At 41.6% G+C, this 22,175-nt stretch overlaps 1 protein-coding gene across 1 annotated transcript in view; it reads left to right on the forward strand.

Moving 5' to 3' along the window:
* The window catches only part of LOC123506097 (potassium/sodium hyperpolarization-activated cyclic nucleotide-gated channel 3-like), a 927,743-nt gene that overhangs the window by 139,300 nt on the left and 766,268 nt on the right, over window positions 1–22,175 (forward strand). Inside the window, exon 2 of the mRNA XM_045257964.1 lies at window positions 21,634–22,014. Within this exon, the coding sequence (XP_045113899.1) occupies window positions 21,875–22,014 (140 nt within the window). The 5' untranslated portion in view covers window positions 21,634–21,874. The remainder of the gene's footprint in view (window positions 1–21,633; window positions 22,015–22,175) is intronic.

Genomic DNA, 22,175 nt, shown 5'->3' on the forward strand with positions numbered 1-22,175 from the left:
AGCGAAGAGTTCAGCTTTAGAAAAGAAGAGACAGCTGTAGAGCCATCTGGATGAAGTAAAGGAGGGAAAGACGAAGAAGTAAAGTTGTTAGAGATATTATTGGCTAGATGCCAGAAATCTCGAGAGGAGTTAGAATTGGAAAGACTTTGACATTTTCTATTGATGAAAGAGTTTTTAGTAAGTTGGAGAATAGATTTGGCATGATTACGGGCAGAAATATATAGGGCATGAGTTTCAGCAGTTGGATGGCTACGGAACCGTTTGTGAGCCGCCTCTATCATTGACAGCACGAGAACAAGCAGAGTTAAACCAAGGCTTTTTAGCTTTAGGGTTAGAGAAAGTATGAGGAATGTATAGCTCCATGCCAGAGATAATCACCTCTGTTATGCGCTCGGCACAAAGAGAAGGATCTCTGACATGAAAACAATAATCATCCCAAGGGAAATCAGAATAGTACTGCCTTAGTTCCTCCCACTTAGCAGAGTTAAAATGCCAGAAGCACCTCCGCTTAGGCGGGTCCTGAGGCTGCACTGGAGTGATAGAACAGGTAACGGAAATTAGATTGTGGTCGGAGGAGCCCAACGGAGAGGAAAGTTTAACAGAGTAAGCAGAAGGGTTGGAGGTTAGGAAAAGATCAAGAATGTTGGGCGTGTCTCCAAGGCGGTCAGGAATACGGGTAGGGAACTGCACTAGCTGCTCTAGGTCATGAAGGATAGCAAAGTTGAAGGTTTGTTCACCAGGTTGGTCAGTGAAAGAAGATGAAAGCCAAAGCTGGTGGTGAACATTGAAATCCCTAAAATGGAGATCTCAGCAAAAGGAAAGTGAGATAAGATGTGCTCCACCTTGGAAGTCAAATAGTCAAAGAATTTTACATAGTCAGAGGAATTAGGTGAGAGGTATACAGCACAGATGAATTTAGTTAGAGAGTGACATTGAAGTCTTAGCCAGATGGTAGAAAATTCTGAAGATTCAAGATTGTGGGCACGAGAGCAAGTGGTGTCGTTACGCACGTATGCGCAACATCCAGCTTTGGATTGAAAATGAGGATAGAGCAAGTAGGAGGGAACAGAAAAGGGGCTGCTGTCAGTAGTCACAGACAACTGTGTTTCGGTTAGGAAGAGAAGATGAGGTTTAGTAGAGGAGAGGTGGTGTTCCACAGATTGAAAATTAGAACGAAGGCCACGAATGTTGCAGAAATTGATAGTGAAAGTATTAGATGAAGTGTCAAGACACCCAAGGTCGACAGCAGAGGGGCAGTCCGACCTGGGGACATTTATGGTCCCCTCCCCAGAGGGGGACTCCGAGGCAGGGCGTGGTGAAGCCATTATTAAATTTTGATTTGAAGAGAGTGTAAAAGTGTAAGGTGTTGTAGTGTAGTGTAGGAAGTAGTAGAAGTTGTCTTTAGAGGGCAGGCTGCAGCTGCTCAATTGTATAAATGAGACCACAAAGGGAACCGGGAAGAGAGGACATGGGGAATCACTCAGTCTGCAGCACTGCCTACATCCCCGTAAGTACCTCTCCTGGAGTATTCCACCGGGCGGCAGGTGACTACTGCCTACTCCATTTGGCCACATAAATCTGTATTTTCAATGCTTATCTGTTTGTGTTGAGACGAAAAACTCAAAATGGTTCACCTCGGATATTTAATTCTTCAATGCACCTCTACACACTATTACTTTATTCATAAATTTGTAGTATGCAGCGCTTATGTGAATGCATGAAGCTATAAACAAGAAAACGCCTTACTGTTTGAAGGATTTTAGTGCTTCATTCGGCCCTAACAGCTCCCTTGTCCTCATCCATCAAGCAGGAGCACCACAACCAGAATAACTTGACAGCGTGAAGGTCAGATGGTGTGCGGGTCAGGTTTGAGAGGCTCCAGGCGAGATGAGGACAGGTCATTGGTCTCTCCTTTAACCCTTTCACTGCTACATAACATACCTCGTAATACACTATAACTAATCTTCTGACATTTTTTATTGCAAGGTTTTGTAGTTTATTTTCACCTTCAAATTTCCTCTTTGTTTAAGTGAATTCTTACAATTAGTATTTGCACAAGGTGACTGTACAGTGAAAGGTTTAAGCACTGTGACCCGGTGTGATCTAGAGTGTGACTCAGGGGTAGTATCACCTTCAGATTGCTAAGGTGTGTGTCGAGTTGCTGTCCTAGGTGGTAATTCATCAATGAAATCCTCTTCTGTGCTCGCGAAGAATCACCTACGGTAACATTTTCTATGAGTTGGTAAAATTATAGAAAATGAATATTACAGCGTGGACTTTATCAGACTTCCCGCGCTGCCCACAATACTTCAATCCTCTCATTGATCTGCTTCAAACCCATTGCATATAAATAAGTTATTGATTCAAACTTATCTAGAACTTGAATATAGAAAAATCATCAATATCAAGGACGAATCACGAACCAGCGAACTTCCGTAACCACGGACGAAGCAACACACAGAACAGTGGTTCTCAAACTTTTCAAACTTACGGAATCCTTTCGCACTTATGGTATTAGGCGGAAACCCCTACAATCTCTTCACCGAATATAAGTAGAATTATAGGTAGAATTATAGGCGATAAATGGACGTAGACTTCACGTAGTCAGTCAGTCAGTCAGTCAGTCAGTCAATCCTCTCTCTCTCTCTCTCTCTCTCTCTCTCTCTCTCTCTCTCTCTCTCTCTCTCTCTCTCTCTCTCTCTCTCTCTCTCTCTCTAGAATGCAAGTGATTTCATCCCTTTCATATTTAATCTTATCCATTCCTGTTCGTATCAATTAATAAGAGAAAGGTTTTGTCAAACGTATATAAATTTTTGCCTGAGAATCCTCCAAAGGTCTTTACGAAACCCTGGGGTTCTTCGGAACACAGTTTGAGAACCTTGGGCAGAAAACATAAAATCAATCGAATTCTGCCTGGTTTCAATAATTTAACATCACCCTTGTGAGTCCGTTCGCTTACTAAGTAAGACATTAGCCCCTTTCAATACCATGACGCGTTTCAATATTTATACTGGTTACCATCTGCTCATCTTTACACAGTTTCAGAACTTTATGTGGGGATTAAAATACTAAAGACTGTGACCACTAATTTTCTGACCTCCATGAACCCTTCCTAATGTAAATAAAATGGTCTAATAGTGCATGACTCTCCATGTATTAATGTCACAGTACTGGAGTTAAGCGGGACCTCATACTCTGCCACCGTCTCCGAGCCTTGCCTGACATATCCCCTGGCGGCACTGCAGACTCCCTCATAGCTCAGTGTTGCTTACCGTGTGTCAGCACTACTGGCTGGAATTTGTTATTGTGTTTTCTATGGTTTGTTTAAGTGATACGTCTGAAATGTTTGCACCTCAAGTTTTATTACGTCTTTCGGCAGATTTATCTTTAATACTCAGTCTTTGTATTTTCTTTTATTTCTATACTACTTTTTTTATTATGATATTTTTAACATGAGAAGAAGACTGCCAAAAGACGGAAAAAAAAGGAAGGAAAATGAGAAAAAGAAAATGGTGTTAACTTGTCAGCCGAGTCAAAGAAAGAATTCGAAAATAATAACAAATAAAAAAAAAAAAAACAATTCAGTGATACAATTTGGCTGCAACAATGCGCATTTTTCTTTACCTTTGTTTATAATCAAAGATGGACATGACTGTGATGTTAAATATGACAACTTAATTCTTTTCTCAGAGGGAGGACATGAGGTGACACGACAGACACGCGGGAACAAGACAAGAGGAGAGGATGGATAAGAAAGAACCCTATGTTGAAAATTTTCCGCTAAGATGAGGTTAATTTGGCAACAGTAGCACCAATACCCACCACAGCCTGTTGAGAGAGAGAGAGAGAGAGAGAGAGAGAGAGAGAGAGAGAGAGAGAGAGAGAAATATAGATGTAGGGAAATTCCACAGAGACGAGATTTCACCGAGATAAGAAGGAGGCGATGAAATACGGACGACGGGGGAGGGGGGGATAGGAAGATCACAAGAAGTCAGAGAGAGAGAGAGAGAGAGAGAGAGAGAGAGAGAGAGAGAGAGAGAGAGAGAGAGAGAGAGAGAGAGAGAGAGAGAGAGAGAGAGAGAGGAAAACAATAAGAATTAGAAGTCCGAGAGATTCTGGGAGGGCACGCCGGAGCAGGAAGGGGCCTGAGGATGAAATGGTAAAGGAGGGAAGAGCGCGGAGATATTATGAGGAGGGAAGAGGAGATAAGACGATGCCGGAGACTCCACTGGGAACATGAATCTATGAATGAAGGTCCCGGCGAGGCCTAAGGAATCTGCCAGCGCTCAGGGAAACACGCAGGTCCTTACACGCGCCAAAAAACTGTCATTTATTCACATCACCGATCCTTCTCCTTGTACTTATCACCACAACGGCGCAGTTACCCGGCCTGATTGATAGAAACCAACAATCAACACGCCAGTAGCACGCCCCAGGAAACGGACAACAAACTCACTTTCTTCAATAATAACCCGAGTGCTCACAGATAAAGGTTCTCATAATGGTGTGGGAGGTTCATATTTACCTCGGGCGGCGCCAAGACACGGGGAGATCCAATCAATACCTTGGGGAGGTTACGCAAGCCACCGTACATTAGTGATTTGGCTCCGTGCCCGACCGTCTTCTCAAACATCTAAGTATTCCCTCTTATGACTCACGAAGTTGCTCCGTTTTCTGCGTTCGTGGAGGGATGCTGAGGACGATGGGAGCAGCCAAATGTGTCTTTCCTTACTAGGGACTCTTTTATCTAATTTGTGTCTTTATCCAGTGAACTTGAGGGAGGTTTCAAGACACTTGTCCTCTAATTCTGGATGAACTTGTCGATCCTTGTGTAGGAACTTGAACCTCAATGGGTCTTTTTTTTTTCCTTTCCCTTCTCTCTTTCTTGTTGTCTTAAGCCAGTATTATGCTTACGTAAAAAAGATAATTGTATCCTTGTGTTTCTCTGTAATAGCGTGATTAAGTTTTATATAGTCGTAATTGGTCTTTATCTAATGATCTGTATGTCTGTATTTATATTAGTATGACTATTTTCTAGCAGCGAAAATAATAGAATGACGAAAATGACAAGTACAGACACGCACACACGCACGCACGCGCACACACACACACACACACACACACACACACACACACACACACACACACACAACAGTCCTAGTGGTGGTGGTGGTGGTGGTGGATGAAGGGCACACAATGCTGACGAAACATCCTGACAAGACTGAAAAAACAAGCCACACAGAAGACTCAGGATGGCTCACACCGTCTTATATAAGAGGAAAGATTTTCCGACAGTACAAATAGAATTTTGTTTGAATAATAGAAAATGGGGAAATAAGTACAAGAGATAAGATCTTTCGACGCAAGACTAATAATCTGATGTCAGTCTATACCACGCTAACTATTCAAATCTTTACCATAAGCATCACTGATCAATCACTTCGCACCAAAACAGTAGAATGACGCAACACTTCTCACTCATCTCACACTTGCCCGTTTATACTAGGCCACCCCAGCAAATCTTCTGAGCTCCTCCCATCTACCTCATCAGAGAAAGCTACATTCACCACCACACACCACAAACTATAAACAACTACAGAAATACCTCTCCCTACCACCACACACAAAAAATAAATTCAATTGGTTAGTATTATCGCTCCAGTAAGATGGGACTTAAGCTTCCCAATCGTCTTACTGAATAATGTATATACTCACCACAATTTGCATACGTTAATCAACAGCAATGATGTGCTTTTATACAAGCAAATGTCCTATATTTACCGAACATATTCTTATTATAGACAAAATTGGTAGGTAATAACTGCTTCAATTCTCTCTCTCTCTCTCTCTCTCTCTCTCTCTCTCTCTCTCTCTCTCTCTCTCTCTCTCTCTCTCTCTCTCTCTCTCTCTCTCTCTCTCTCTCTCTCTCTCTCTCTCTCTCTCTCTCTCTCTCTCTCTCTCTCTCTCTCTCTCTCTCTCTCTCTCTCTCTCTCTCTCTCTCTCTCTCTCTCTCTCTCTCTCTCTCTCTCTCTCTCTCTCTCTCTCTCTCTCTCTCTCTCTCTCTCTCTCTCTCTCTCTCTCTCTCTCTCTCTCTCTCTCTCTCTCTCTCTCTCTCTCTCTCTCTCTCTCTCTCTCTCTCTCTCTCTCTCTCTCTCTCTCTCTCTCTCTCTCTCTCTCTCTCTCTCTCTCTCTCTCTCTCTCTCTCTCTCTCTCCAAACTCTTACGCTGCCCTAAGGAAGAAGAATGAACAGGTTAGCCGGACGCCAGCCCACGCTCATCGCCTGCTTTGAGGAATGTGTGAATGAAGTCTCGCTCCTCCCGCGTAAGGGCGGAGGTGTGGATGGCTGTGTGGCAGACTTGTGGCTAGGCAAGGGTCAAGGTTACTCTAGCTGCAGTGTTTGGTGTTTCTCTACCATTGCCGTTTCAGCTTTTTTGGCCAAGCCATCTTAACATATTGTATATAGGAAGAAACGGAAGAAAGGGTAAAGGAATGATGGGAGAGCCAGAAGGATGAAGGGTGGGAAGGAGAGAGAAAGGAGGGAAAATTTTGCGACCTGCCACACTCACTCGTACTGTGATCGAGGTTTTTCCATGTTTTAGTCTTTTTTCTGATCTTGAAAGCTGTCAGTTGTCAGGATTTGTAAGGAGACTAGGAGCAGATTAGCTTCTTGAGTACCATAACGCTTTTCCATATTCATTATGCTTATTATCTGGTGATTTTATAAAGCTTCAAAAACTTATATGGAGGATCAAAATAGTGAAGACTGGCCATTAATCTGGTAACTTCCCCAGACCCTTCCTACTGTCAATAAAATGGTTTAATCGTAAACAAATCTCAAGGTAAAAATGTGTCTCAGTATTAAAGCGATTAAACACTCGTGATTGAAGGAAAAACGAATAGTTACTGGAAATATGTGGCATGTTGATAACTTGGACATTTGCGTGGCGCGTAAAGTGTTAGGAGGCTAAAACATTATTTACAGACTTAGATTCTATAAGTCACCACGACATTTACTCAGTTACTGTAATTTTTAAGGAAACTAAACATTGGCCAAATTCCAGCATACGCTAAATATTTTACATACAACGTGCTGTGATGGGATATCATTCCTATGGAATTTTTTCATTGTTTAAAATGTCAGTTGTGTTTGCAGCAGCATCTAATGTTTCAGACATGACTAAGGAGGAGAACTGGGATGGTGTTGGAGTGCTACTGAACTGAAGGGTTAAAGGACAGTCGGTACGACACTGACCGGGAGTACGAAAGTAATGATACATGTTTCTAAAATACTTGTAATCCACATGAACATGATAAAGTAAAATAAAGGTAACTGCAACAAAACATCAGGCCTTACGCGAGTAGTATTACCACCACTCATCGTCATCCATGAATTGTCCCACCTTCCTTTACAGTTCCCTAATGACGAAGCAATGACGTGCTGATTACTGGGTTGATATAATGCATGGAGATCTGCTGACAGTGGTGCTTCGTGAATCCCACAGCCACAGTAAATGTGTGCTTTGATAGGGCGGTGCGGAGGAATGCGAGTACCAGCCCTGCTCGCTGTCACCATTCACGCCTCTAAGGTGTAACAAGACCGTATAACTTCTAAATTTTGAGGACACATTATATCGCTTACTTAATATTTGAAAGGCTCAATAAATATGTGTACAGGCAGTTACACTCTCTCTCTCTCTCTCTCTCTCTCTCTCTCTCTCTCTCTCTCTCTCTCTCTCTCTCTCTCTCTCTCTCTCTCTCTCTCTCTCTCTCTCTCTCTCTCTCTCTCTCTCTCTCTCTCTCTCTCTCTCTCTCTCAACCTTTTAACCTTCACGTTCAGAACAGTATATAACACACACACACACACACACACACACACACACACACACACACGAGCTTAGAGTACACACGGTAAATACGGTTATGAGGGGGAGCAATATTCTCTTGGGTTTACGAATTAGTTACTGGAGAGCGAGAGAAAGATGAAAGGAACTCCCAGCCATTGCAATCTGAACAAAGTATCATATAAATAAATATCATGATTTTTTGGCAAGAAATCTAAAGAGAGAGAGAGAGAGAGAGAGAGAGAGTGGGGATGCGTGGGGACCTGAGAAATGTAGAACTCATCACTTCTGGCCAATGATATTTACCTACTACAATCCCTTGAGTTGGCATGTGGCTATAGTTACAAATAAGAGTAGGAAGGCTGCTTCATCAAGTATGTATGGAGCCTACTGTATATACTATATAAGACAAAAAAACGAGGGAATGAAATGGTGCTAGTTATATAGGACGTTTCGGCAACTTAGCGGCTCAACGGCGTCACGAGGATACGCATGAAACTGGCCGGATTGTACACTAAGGCCTGTCTCCTGAAACATTACTGTGTCGCACCTCCACTACTTTAAAAACACTCTATCTGAAGTTACACAATATGATAAGTCTTTTATGGTTCTAACGATAGATTAACATTTCAACATTAATAAAATAAGAAACATTAAAAAAGTCGACTAATCATCTCTGGACCTCTTGAAAACAGTCGTAGTGAGAGAGCAGTGTTTCTAAAGAGGAGATTGATAATACATGCCCATATCCTTGACCTAACTCCTGGGACACTGGAATAGGTCTAGACTTGGGCTTCCGCTTCCTTGGCTCCCACTAGAAAGAACACGGAATTGCACACACACGATCGCCACAACTTTCATGGTTCTACTGATTGGTTCAACTCACTTCGCTTCGAGTTCCGGGTTCGAAACTCTTCGGTACCTCAATAATACAAGGAAGTTTAACCCTCTCATTGTTAGGCGAATTTCCCGTATCCAAGAAAACTCTAGACACACATTTTTTGTATTTGAGTATTATAATGTTTAGTAGCATGGAAAAGACAAAATTAACCTCATTCCTTATTTACTTGTATTTTGTGATGTCCTGAATGTTAAGAAGAATGGCAATAGAGGTAAGAGAGTTATACAAAACGGTGAACACTAAGCCATAAAAATAAACTCAGATCGAAACGTCTTAAACAGCAACCAAATCTGAAAGTGAACACAACACTGCACAAGATTATAAGAACGCTAATGACAAAAGTGGTGTAATGATTTGCTGTGCTGTCCATCACAACACTGAAACCGTGCACACTGGTGAAGGACTGTGCCGCTGAGGTGAATGTGGTTAAATGGTGACTAACGAGGATAAGACAAAACTCCTAAGACAACTCCAATTCTATTTGCATTGAAATAATGGCATACGAAATAATAAAGAAATGATAAATAAAAAAGTAGCAAAAATATATGAAAGTAAATAGATAAATAGAGTTAGCAAAAAGACATTACTTTCGAACATTCCAAGAAAATTGTTCTCATAACAAAACAAGAAAATAAAATAAAAGAAACAACACCTGAATTATTATATTTTCCTTTCAAGTGACTTTTCAAAACACAAACACTCAATTGCTTGCCTTCACCTTTACCAAACATCATCTATGCATGGACCAGCCCTGTCTCTTTTACCGCCTTCCTTCCTTTCCCTTCCTTCCTTCCTTCCTTCCTTCCTATACGTCCCTCCTTTCCTTTATCCCTTCCTCTCTTGCTCCTTTTTCCACGAACCCCTGGCAGTTGGCGAGCTGATGGCGCGAGAAGATGGTAGTGACGGTAGTGGTGGTGGTGGTGATGGTGGTGGTGATAGTGGAGGAGGAGGAGGGGTCGCCATTGGATATGCAGGGTGGCGACCTCCTGCTCTGCCTACCTAATGACCACCTTTCACTCCTCACTCGGAATTCATTGGTGTGTTTTCTCCGCCATTCACCAGCCTGGCGTCACAAAGCGCACTGCCGGCCATGACCTGCGCGCCTGAAACAACGAACTGAGCAGCACACGTGTCACAAAAGTAGGGAAAAATAATCGTTGCGCCAATAGTTCATCATAATCTGCCGGTGTTGCCTGAACCACGTAATCAAAAACGCTTTACTCACTCACCACGAATATTTACAAAGGTTTAATAAATGATTAGGCTTGTTCTCAAGGGTTTTTATCCTCTTAATAATCTATGAATCTTATTGATATGTCACTAGAACAGTAGAAGCACACTTAAAAAGACTCTGCAACCTTGATAAGAGCCTCAGCTTCGCGTATGAGGAAACATTTTGTGACCTCAGGAACCTAACCTTACTTAACCTTACCTAACTTAATAACCAGCGACGCGAAGCTCTAGTTAGAGGCAAAGAGTATTTGGTGTTCAGTACGTGTCTGTAGTTGTCTTCAGTTTAGGCCCTGAGACGTCATCCTCACCTTCATCACGGCCTCCTGCACGTCACTCTGGATTCCTAAACTTCACCATGACTGCTTCATTCTTCACTAATGCTCTATACACGTCCCCATTGTCCCTTTAACTTCACTTAGGGGACATTAACTTCACCTTAAGCTCCTAAACTTCTAACTAAACTAGCTTTTAACTAACATTTTATCACCCCTAAAACAAAAAATATTAACTTCTAATTTATTGTTTTAGTCGAAATAAACACATTTTACTTTTGCAAACTGTTTTAAGGAGAGTGTGTAGGGAAGAAGGATAGGGAAAAAGAGGGAAGAAAGAGAGAACAGCAAAGGAAGGAAGTGAAGGAGTTTGACAGGAAGAGAAGAATAGAGACGAGGGAGTAAAAACGAGAGATACATGGAAGACCAAAAGGAGGATGAGACGGAAAATTAGAAAACTTAGAAAGTTAATGGAAGTTAAAGGAAGGAAAAAAATAGAGAATAGAGAAGGAACATAGAAAAGAAAGGAAACTTAGAAAAGTAACAAATGAAAGAAAAGAAAAACAATATGAAGAAGAGGGAAGAGGAAAAGGAGGTGAAATTGATGAAAAAACGGACAAGAAGGAAGAAAGATGGGCTTGGAAAGGGAGGTTGTTGGGGAGAAGTCTGGCAGGAGTGAAGGGAATTGGAAAGGGAGGTTTAGAGGAAAGGAGGAAGGAGGGAAGGAAGTAGGATGGGTCAAAGGTGGTGAAGTGAAGGATTATTTAGGGCCTCAGCAGAGACGTGGCTGCCTCTTAATTAAACTTCAAAGTAATAAGGCAAAGATTCTCCGAAAATGCTCGTTAGGAAAGACACTACTGCTGCTGCTGCTGCTGCTACTACTACTACTACTACTACTACTAGTACTACTACTATTATTACTACTGTAACTACTACTACTGTACTACTACTACTACTACTACTACTACTACTACTACTACTACTACTGCTACTACCACTACTACCACTGCTACTGCTGCTGCTGCTGCTGCTACCACCACTGCTGCTGCTGCCACCACCTGCTGCTGCTGCTGCTGCTGCTGCTGCTGCTGCCACCACTGCTGCTGCTGTACCACTGCTGCACTGCTGCTGCTGCTGCTGCTACCACTGCTACCACCACTACACACTACTACCACTGCAGCACACCACCACTGCTGCTGCTGCTACTGCCACTACTACTACTACTACTACTGCTACTACTACTGCCACTACTGCTGCTACTACTGCTACTGCTGCCACTGCTACTGCTACTGCTACTGCTACTACTACTACTACTACTACTACTACTACTTACTATTACTACTACTACTACTACATTTTTTTTTTTTTACGTAGGGAAGAGGGCTAGCCAAGGGCAAAAAAAGAAAGGATTAAAGAAAAAGACCCACTTGAGTGCTGGCTCTCCAAAAAAGTGCAAAAGCGTCAGCCAAAATTAACTGATTTAGGAGAAGAACAGTGGCCGTCTACCACAGCAGCAATAGAACGGTCGGAAAGGAAGCTTGAGATAAAGTTGCAGAGACTCTATCAAAAGCTTTTGATATGTCTAACGCTACAGCAAATGTTTCACCGAAATCTCTAAAAGAGGATGACCAAAACTCAGTAAGGAAAGCCAGAAGATCACCAGTAGAGCGACCTTGACGGAAGCCATACTGGCGATCAGACAGAAGATTGTGAAGTGACAGATGTTTGAGAATCTTCCTATTCAGGATAGATTCAAAAACTTTAAACAAGCAAGAGATTAAAGCTATAAGACGATAGTTTTGTGGGTTAGAACGGTCACCCTTTTCAGGAACAGGCTGAATGTAGGCAAACTTCCAGCAGGAAGGAAAGGTAGAAGCCGTTAGACAAAGTTGGAAGAGTTTGGCCAGGCAAGGTGCAAGCACGGAAGCACAGTTTTTGAGAACAATAGGAGGGACACCATCAGGTCTATAAGCCTTCCGGGTGTTTAGGCCAGCGAGGGCATGGAAGACGTCGTTACGAAGAATTTTAATTGTAGACATGAAATAGTCAGAGGGAGGAGGAGAGGAGGACAAGCCCAGAATCGTCCAAGGTGGAGTTGTGAGCAAAGGTTTGAGAGAAGAGTTCAGCTTTAGAGACAGAAGAGATGGCAGTGGTGCCATCAGGATGAAATAAAGGAGGAAAGATGAAGAAGTGAAGTTATTTGAGATGTTTTGGCTAGATGCCAGAAGTCACGAGGAGAGTTTGAGTTTGAAAGATTTTGACATTTCTATTTATGAAGAGTGTTTGGCAAGTTGAAGAACAGACTTGGCATGATTCCGGGCAGAGATATAAAGTGCATGAGATTCAGGAGTTGGAAGACTGAAGTACCCTTTGTGGACGACCTCTCTATCATGTATAGCACGAGAACAGGCTGAGTTAAACCAAAGTTTAGAATGAGGAATGTACGCCTCCATGCCAGACACTATCACCTCTGTTATGCGTTCAGCACAAAGAGATGGGTCTCTGACACGGAAGCAATAATCATTCCAGGAAAATCAGCATAATACCTCCTCAGGTCCCCCAACTGGCAGAGGCAAAACGCCAGAGACACCTTCGCTTTGGGGAATCCTGTGGAGGGATTGGAGAAATAGGACAAGGTACAGAAATGAGATTGTGATCGGAGGAGCCCAACGGAGATGAAAGGGTGACAGCATAAGCAGAAGGATTAGAGGTGAGGAAGAGATCAAGAATGTTGGGCGTGTCTCCAAGACGGTCAGGAATACGAGTAGGGTGTTGCACCAGTTGCTCTAGGTCATGGAGGATAGCAAAGTTGAAGGCTAGTTCACCAGGGTGGTCAGTGAAGGGAGATGAAAGCCAAAGCTGGTGGTGAACATTGAAATCTCCAAGAATGGAAATCTCAGCGAAAGGGTAGAGGAACAAAATGTGCTCCACTTTGGAAGTTAAGTAGTCGAAGAACTTACTATAGTCAGAAGAGTTAAGGGAGAGATAAACAGCACAGATGAATTTAGTTTGAGAGTGACTGTGAAGTCGAAGCCAGATGGTGGGAATCTCGGAAGATTCAAGAGCGTGGGCACGAGAGCAAGTTAAGTCGTTGCGTACATAGACGCAACATCCAACTTTGGATTGAAAATGAGAACAGAGAAAGTAGGAGGGAACAGAGAAAGGGCTACTGTCAGTTGCCTACTACTACTACTACTACTACTACTACTACTACTACTACTACTACTACTATTACTACTACTACTACTACTACTACTACTGCTACTGCTACTACTACTACTACTACTACTGCTACTACTACTGCTACTACTGCTGCTGCTGCCACTGCTACTACTGCTACTACTGCTACTACTACTACTGCTGCTGCTACTGCTACTACTGCTGCTACTACTACTGCTGCCACTGCTACTGCTACTGCTACTACTGCTGCTCCTGCTGCTGCTGTATACAACTGCTGCTACTACTACTACTACTACTACTACTACTACTGCTACAACTACTGCTACTACTACTACTACTACTACTACTACTACTACTACTACTACTACTACTACTACTACTGCTACTACTACTACCACATGAGGAAGAGAAACACAAATACAATATACTTCTTTTTACCACTGATGACCACCACCACCATAACCACAACCACAACCACCACAACTACCACCACCACCACCACCACTTCGTAATGCCTAATGGCCAAACAAACAAAGAGAAGACATGATATAAACACAAACTACGTACATGTCAGACTGAGGCAAATTACATGCCCAACAAGAGGCAACGCTCCATCAGATAAAGTCACTAGTTCCACACTGGGAATAAGAAAACAAGGAGGGTACCGAATAAAACACCAATTCAGAGGAGGGAGAGGATAAAGACGTTGAAGTTCTACGCGAGATATACATAATGGTAAAGAAAAAGACGACATTCATCTAATTTTTTTGGGGTCTTTCTATATTTCTACAGATTTCGTGTTTAGAAAATATGCATAAAGCAAAAAAGTGTTAGACAAATAGGTTATGAAACTTTCCTTAAAATACTAATGTGAATTTAATTTTTTTCTAAAAAGCTTTTGTAATTCTACTCCACAAAAAGAGAGATATATAAAAAAGAAATGCTACAGAGAGGCTGCATTATTAGTAATTCTACCCCACGAAAAAGAGAGATAAGAAAAAGATGCTACAAAGAGGCTGTATAATTAGTAACGACAACAAATATTACACTTGACTCACAGTAAACAGATAATTGTGACGAAAGACAGTATGCATGTCCACTTTTTCTGAATTCCTCATTTTGAAGAGCTTTAAACATTAAGAGAAAAATTGATATAATAATAGATAAGGATGATCAGTTTCTATATTAGTACTATATAGAATATTAATGATATTGAACGAAATCTTTTGGCCTCTATTCATTAGTTCCCATACTGAGGGATCTTTTGAATGTACAAGAAAAATGGATGTAAAGTAAAGACGTTAGAAATATATATTAGTTCTTTCTCTTAAAATGCAAATAATACTAAACGCAGCGTCCCTGATTTTTTTTCTTGTAGTCATTCGTTATTGTATAGAGCCTCGAAACCTAGAAGAAAAACAGATTTAAGTGCTTCACCACGTGTAATTGTAACTGTTAGTAGTATCTGTCAAAATAAAAGTGACAACGTTCTTGCCCTTTTCATCTTGCAGCCATTTAGAAAAGGCTTGAAATTTAGAAGACAAACAGACCAAGACAAAAACATTCAAATACACAAAAAAAGAACAGTTTCGCTCAATATACAAGTATCAATGTTCGTGGCTTCTTTTCCTTACAGCCGTTCTCTATTTTAATGATTTTTCTACGATGTGTAACAATTTACAGCACAAAAAGCAATGTATGGAATGTTAATAAGCATATACAAGAAAGGAGTGGAAAAAAACGTAATATATTTTGTCATTTCTAGCCAGTACAAGAGAAGATGTCTTAGAGTGGTTAGTGGAGAAGGAAAGGTATGGCATATTCAAGTAAAAAAGGCAAAAATAAAAAAAATTTTTGAAGAAAAACAGACTTGAGGCGAATGCGTTTCATTATAAACAACCGTGTCCTTCAAAATACAGCTAATAGTGAACACAGCCTCCTTGACTTACTATGCTCTCGCCTCTCGCCATGTTCAAGAGGCTGGTGCTTTGTGGCTTAGCTCTCAGGTTTACGGGTTGCTGCGGGCACTAAGCGGCCTCCACTCACCGCTAAGTCCTCTGCCCTGAGAGCACATGTAATTCCACTGTACAGGGCGACACGTGAGGCTCCGACCTAAAGAGTCACGTGTCATTTCCTACCTGAGTGATATGACACACTGTCTTCTCGTCAACGATTTTTTGTGTGTTTTTCTTCTGTATGAATGTATAAAGTAGATATTATGGTAAAGTTAAAACTATGCCTTTCCTTTTTACTTTCGCGTCACTAAGCAATTTTCTTCTCTCTTTGACCATTTCACTCTTTTTGTATGAAAATTAACGTAGTAGATATCAAGGGAAATTTAGAATTATGCAAATCACCTTCGGTCTTTCCTCTTTGCTTCCGCCTAAGTAAAGCAAGGAGCACGGGCAGTAGTAACAGAACACTCTTGATGCAGGATGTGGTGCAATGTTTTACCTCCAGTGTTTATTGTGTTGCTTGTTTGTTGCATGGATGAACTCTGAAAGTAAAATCAGTTCAATGTTGTTTAAATGTAGAACGACAACAAAGTTATCGTGCCTCCTTTTATATTTCCTTTTTTTTTTTTCTCCTTTCCGTTCCTACTTTATTTCATTTAGCTAATCCTACGGTGTTCTGTCTTATGTTAAATTATCTTATCTAATCTTACTTTCGGGACAAATTGTGGAGGTATGGCTCGTGTTGTACTGCCCAAGGTCTCTCTACTATATAACTAACTCTCTTGTTGTCTTCGCAGGTCACGGTACCGCCCAAAAATGTCAAATCCTCTCCGCATATTATTTCTACTTGTTCCATCTAATTGTGTTGCCAAATTAAAGCGAAAAAAAAGGAAGTGAAATATTTGTGGCTGTAATTTCCGCCCAATTTGAAGGTAAAGAAAATATTTTAAAAAAATTATCACAGTTAAATATATTTTTTTGCAGATTTTCTATTTCCTCATTTCGTTGTCCCTTCATTGAATTACCTTCTCAAATTAGAGAGAAAAAAATGGACGTGAAATAGTTTTTTTTTGCGAGTAATTTCCGACCTATTTGGAGCTAAATACGGACAGAGGGTCGTGTTGCTTCATATAGTATATTTCTCTCTTTTCAGTAATGCGTTAATCACTTACTTTATTAAACTTCTCTTTAGTTTTCGCTAATAGTGCTCCGTTGCACCTCTCTTCTTTCATAAAGTTGACAAGACACACATGAAGGCGAAGGTAGAAGACATAGGCAATAGTTAGTAATGTAGCGCATTCAAAGCACTGCATTTAATATTTTCGCCTTTGTTTAAGCTGCTGAGGATCTATCATTACTAGTACTATTCAGATGTGCCTCTTTCCGTTCAGAGCAGTGACTTAACGTGCTTGAAGGAGGTAGATGTCACGAGCAATAGGTAACCTACCATTTTACTTCTACAGTGATAAGTGTGATCCACTCAGTTTAAACTACTGAAAATAAAATAATCATGTTACGCACTATTGGACATGCTCGATAGTGCAAGTAGAAGTCACGATCAATGGTTAAGTAATATGCAGCACATTTAGGTCAAGTATACTATTATCATTTCTTTTCGTGTTTTCTCTTAGCGGCAAATGGACATGCTCGACGGGGAGATGAACTCATGAGCAATAGTTGGGAAATAGTTCGATAATATAAACAATATGCAGCAATCATTTCCACTATGTTCCACTGTCCATTAATCTAGCAACAGTCTATCTATCGGCAGATTCGTCACTAAATAGTCAAGAAATTAGAAGGAGCATATGGCTAGTCGATTTGTAGATCAATCGGGTGACAGAAGGACAGCTCCACTTGACTACTATTCCTTAGTGATACGCGGAGTAAGGACCCAAGCAGAGTGTTTCTTACGTCCAGGCGATGGGTGCATACAGCGTGATGAAAAGCCTGGCATAAAGTTGCCGAGCGAGCGAGAGGGTTGGAAAGAATGGCGTTGCAATCAATGGGAGTGTGGACCGGCAGGCAAAAGGCGGAAAAGCTACAGAGGCTGACAAGTTAACAAGTTTGACAAGGTAAATAAAATGGAGAAAGGAAAAACGAACAAAGAATGCACGTCACTGTCACACCAAACAACAAAGTGTTTTTCTCGCTGGCACAAGCGACGTGGCTGCCCTATGACGTCCCTTCCGCCACTCTGTCCAAGTGTGGTGACACAGAGACACTGCATCGCCCAGCCACTAATACTACTGGTGATAGAAAGTGGTTAGGATCTCCCAGGGAAACACCACACATTGACAGTATGCATTAGACAAACTCTCACTCACTCTCTCTCTCTCTCTCTCTCTCTCTCTCTGTCCAGACCCTTTGTTGTCAAGGGAATACTTCCATCTAGTTGGTATCTCAGCTAGGAGGTGTCTAATAAGGAGTAGCCGCGTCACCTTGCTGGCTGGCGAGGCAGCGGCTTGGTGCCTTTGTCTCCCCGCCTCGCTGCATCCTGAACGGGGAATATTGGTGTTCCTCGCAACGCTGCCTGACTTGTGCCGCGCTAGATGACATGAGTTTCTTGCGCTGTGTTTGAGTCTTGTTGCTTAGTTTGGTGTGCGCGATGTGGTTTAGAAGATATGTTTTTACTTTTTTTCCCTAATTTATTTTGTTTTTCGTATTATCTATTTTGGTACTAAGTGAAAATGCGACACAAAATACTCACACACACACACACACACACACACACACACACACACATACACACATACACACACACACACACACACACACACACACACACACACACACACACACACACACACACACACACACACACGCCCGGTAGCTCAGTGGTTAGAGCGCTGGCTTCACAAGCCAGAGGACCGGGGTTCGATTTCCCGGCCGGGTGGAGATATTTGGGTGTGTCTCTTTTCACGTGTAGCTCCTGTTCACCTAGCAGTGAGTAGGTACGGTATATAAATCGAGTAGTTGTGACCTTGTTGTCCCGGTGTGTGGTGTGTGCCTGGTCTCAGGCCTATCCGAAGATCGGAAATAATGAGCTCTGAGCTCCTTCCGTAGGGTAACGTTTGGCTGTCTCGTCAGAGACTACAGCAGATCAAACAGTGAAACTCTCTCTCTCTCTCTCTCTCTCTCTCTCTCTCTCTCTCTCTCTCTCTCTCTCTCTCTCTCTCTCTCTCTCTCTCTCTCTCTCTCTCTCTCTCTCTCTCTCTCTCTCTCTCTCTCTCTCTCTCTCTCTCTCTCTCTCTCTCTCTCTCTCTCTCTCTCTCTCTCTCTCTCTCTCTCTCTCTCTCTCTCTCTCTCTCTCTCTCTCTCTCTCTCTCTCTCTCTCTCTCTCTCTCTCTCTCTCTCTCTCTCTCTCTCTCTCTCTCTCTCTCTCTCTCTCTCTCTCTCTGTCTCTCTCTCGCGGCAGCACACCTTACCGTACCTTAAGAAACATTGTATAGTGAAAAAGAATCCACTATTCTTGACTAATCTGCGTCCCAAGCACACCTGTCGGAAAGTTTTAATTACCTGTCTTTGCTTTCCTCGTTGTTTCCCTCCTCAGACTGTCACCATTCTCAGAAAGTACGACACTTCTTTCTAACACCACACAAGCCTTACCAAATCACCAGTTCGACCACAGCCACACCACATAACCCCAAACACAGTGAAGAGTAACGAAAGTATATTGGAATAGTTTTTCTTTACCTGTGTTCGTGCTGCACAAAAAAAAAAAAAAAAAAATCGAGAAGAATTAATGTTGTCGATTTCAATGGGAACATTCAGATTCAAAACGATGGTGAAAAAAGATAAGTGTTATGGAATGACCAGTCGTGCGTGAAAATAGTGTTAGGTAAACCTTAGAGACGTAGACACTCCTTGGGTCTGGAAGTCCCTTTGGGAACCAGTGTCGTATCAAGTGTTTCTTTGGTAATGCGTGGTTGGCTTTTTTTCTGGATGAAACTCACTTTATTCTGTTCATGTTGTGGTTTTTGTAGTGATGAGTGCTTAGCACACAAGACATGGATATATCATTCAGCTTTTAACGGTGTGTGTGTGTGTGTGTGTGTGTGTGTGTATGTATATATATATATATATATATATATATATATATATATATATATATATATATATATATATATATATATATATATATATATCTATCTATCTATCTATCTATCTATCTATCTATCTATCTATCTATCTATCTATCTATCTATATATATATATATATATATATATATATATATATATATATATATATATATATATATATATATATATATATATATAGATAGATAGATAGATAGATAGATAGATAGATAGATAGATAGATATAGAAAAAAACGTGAATTTATAAGCACAAAACTCTTTGAAGGAAGTTGGACTCTAATCCGACTCTTGGGGCAAGGGAGCCGCAGTGATGCAGTGGGTGCCGCCACTGTGGCTGTGGAAAGACAATTCCTTAATGCCTCCCTTGACGAAATTTCATATGAGGTTCGGGACGTTTCGAGATTTCAAATGCACATGTTTTCCTATATCGACACCATTGAAATCCCAAATGTAATGATCTATGATTAAATGTTATAACTCAAATGTAAAGATCTATGATTGAATGTTAACATCTCGACTCATTTGTTTTAATGCTTGCTTAGAGGCCTTCAGCAGAACGTGCTCGCCGATAATCATATGCCGCCTCTGCGCTGTACATTATTTGTAATATTACTACTACAACTAAGCATAGCTCGCCCCACACAACCACACCACACATAACTTGTTCTAACCATCCATATCACCCAATACAACGCCTCACAAGACACTCACACCATTAATGTTTCATTATTCTTCCCATTATATATACACCACACAACTTTTCCTGATCGTCTATATTCTCCGACATAACACCATACTAAATAGTCATATCATCATCATTACGTCCTCCCCATCAACACACACACACACACACACACACACACACACACACACACACACACACACACACACACACACACACACACACACACACACACACACACACACACACACACACACATACACACACACGTTTATATCCACAAGAGTATAAATATCATCTGTGATTTATATAATCTAATAATCACAGAACCTTTCTTTCTATCGACGATAGAGTAGTGAGAAGGGATTGAATTAGTCTGGCCACTCCTTACAGCCACAAGGATATTTATAAAGATTGAGGGAGTAAGACGAGTGTTAATTTATATGAAATTGTAAAATAAATAATAACAATACCAGTAACAACAAAAAAAACAACAACAATAACAATGGAAAACAATGATACACAAAACTGGAAAAATTAAAATCTCGAAAAAGAAGAAAGAATAAAAAAATGTCTTATAAATTTAAAGGGAACAGAGATGAAAGCAACACTAAAGAAACAAGGGAAAAAAAGTAAAGACAAGCGAAAGGAAGAAGATAGAGAGGAGAAAGATAAGAGAGAAAAATAATATAACTGAGAATCGTAAAATCTGTAGCATTGTTCAGAAAGTCGATATTTGACTTCAACTTTTACCAACATCGTCAGGAAACAAAAATGACATAATAAACGGTCTTGTGAAAAGAGGCTCATGTTTTCTTATACTTATTTTGCTCTTAATTAGCCATTGTTTGCAAGGCTTTGTGTGTGTGTGTGTGTGTGTGTGTGTGTGTGTGTGTGTGTGTGTGTGTGTGTGTGTGTGTGTGTGTGTGTGTGTGTGTGTGTGTGTTTATAGCCTTCCGGTAAGAATCTATTTGCTTTTCTCTATTCTTTTAAATTTAAGAGGTGGGGAGATGGATGGGGGAGAGAAGACATTAAATTAATTTTTTTGTTGTTATTGGGTTGTTGTTAGTGGTGGTGCTGGTGGTAGTGACGGCAATAGTTATTTTCATCTTATTAGTGATGACAGCTGCGTTAGTGATACGAATGATGATGGTGGTGACGTTAAGAGTGTCCTTGGTAGCAGGATCGAAGCTTTTACACATGACTGCATGCTTGCTATTCAAATCGTGGAAGCTAGGCATATTTTTTGCTGCGTGTGTAAGACTACTTAAGAGAAGCAAGATTATTATAAATGCAAACACGCATGGCTACACTCAACAAACAAATGCATACTAACACGTCACTTTCTCTGTTCCAGATGTGGCTCGATAAGCAAGTCCTCGACATGTGTGGACAGACCGAGGGACAGGAAATGTGTGGCAGTCAGGTCAAGAGTGCTGCGTCTGAGGCATTCCACTTCCTTTTCAGCGAGTGTTGTGTTGATCCAAACTAAAGTGTGTGTCATGCAGTGATGATGCAGAGAGGCATGGCACCGTGACATGACTGGCGGCCCTAGTGGCGTCCCTTCACCATACCGCGGCAGTGAGTGAGTCATGCCCATCGGAGTAAGGACGCACCAAGAACACTTCCTGATGGTGACGGTTCATATTAGTACCCACGCCCGAGACCCGCCCATCGCTGCTCGCTGCCTGCACGCCGCGTCGGTGCCATGAGCTTCCGAAGTGTCAAGTCAGGGTGCGGGGGCGTGGCGGGGCCGGGGCGACGGCGAGCAGCCAGCAATTTGTTGGAGCACCTGGAACCTGTGTCCCACCACCGCGCCTACTCCCTCTCCCGCGCCTCCTCCCGCAGGTCAGTCACGTTCCGACCTGACGTCACGCTGTTCTTTTTATAGACTAGGAATCCATGTGACCCTTCCCCAAAAAACTTAAAGGTTTGCCAGATCTACTCCTCTCTCTCTCTCTCTCTCTCTCTCTCTCTCTCTCTCTCTCTCTCTCTCTCTAGGCTCACTA

The sequence above is a fragment of the Portunus trituberculatus genome, chromosome 19 (genome assembly GCF_017591435.1).
Source record: "Portunus trituberculatus isolate SZX2019 chromosome 19, ASM1759143v1, whole genome shotgun sequence".
Lineage (NCBI taxonomy): Eukaryota > Metazoa > Arthropoda > Malacostraca > Decapoda > Portunidae > Portunus > Portunus trituberculatus.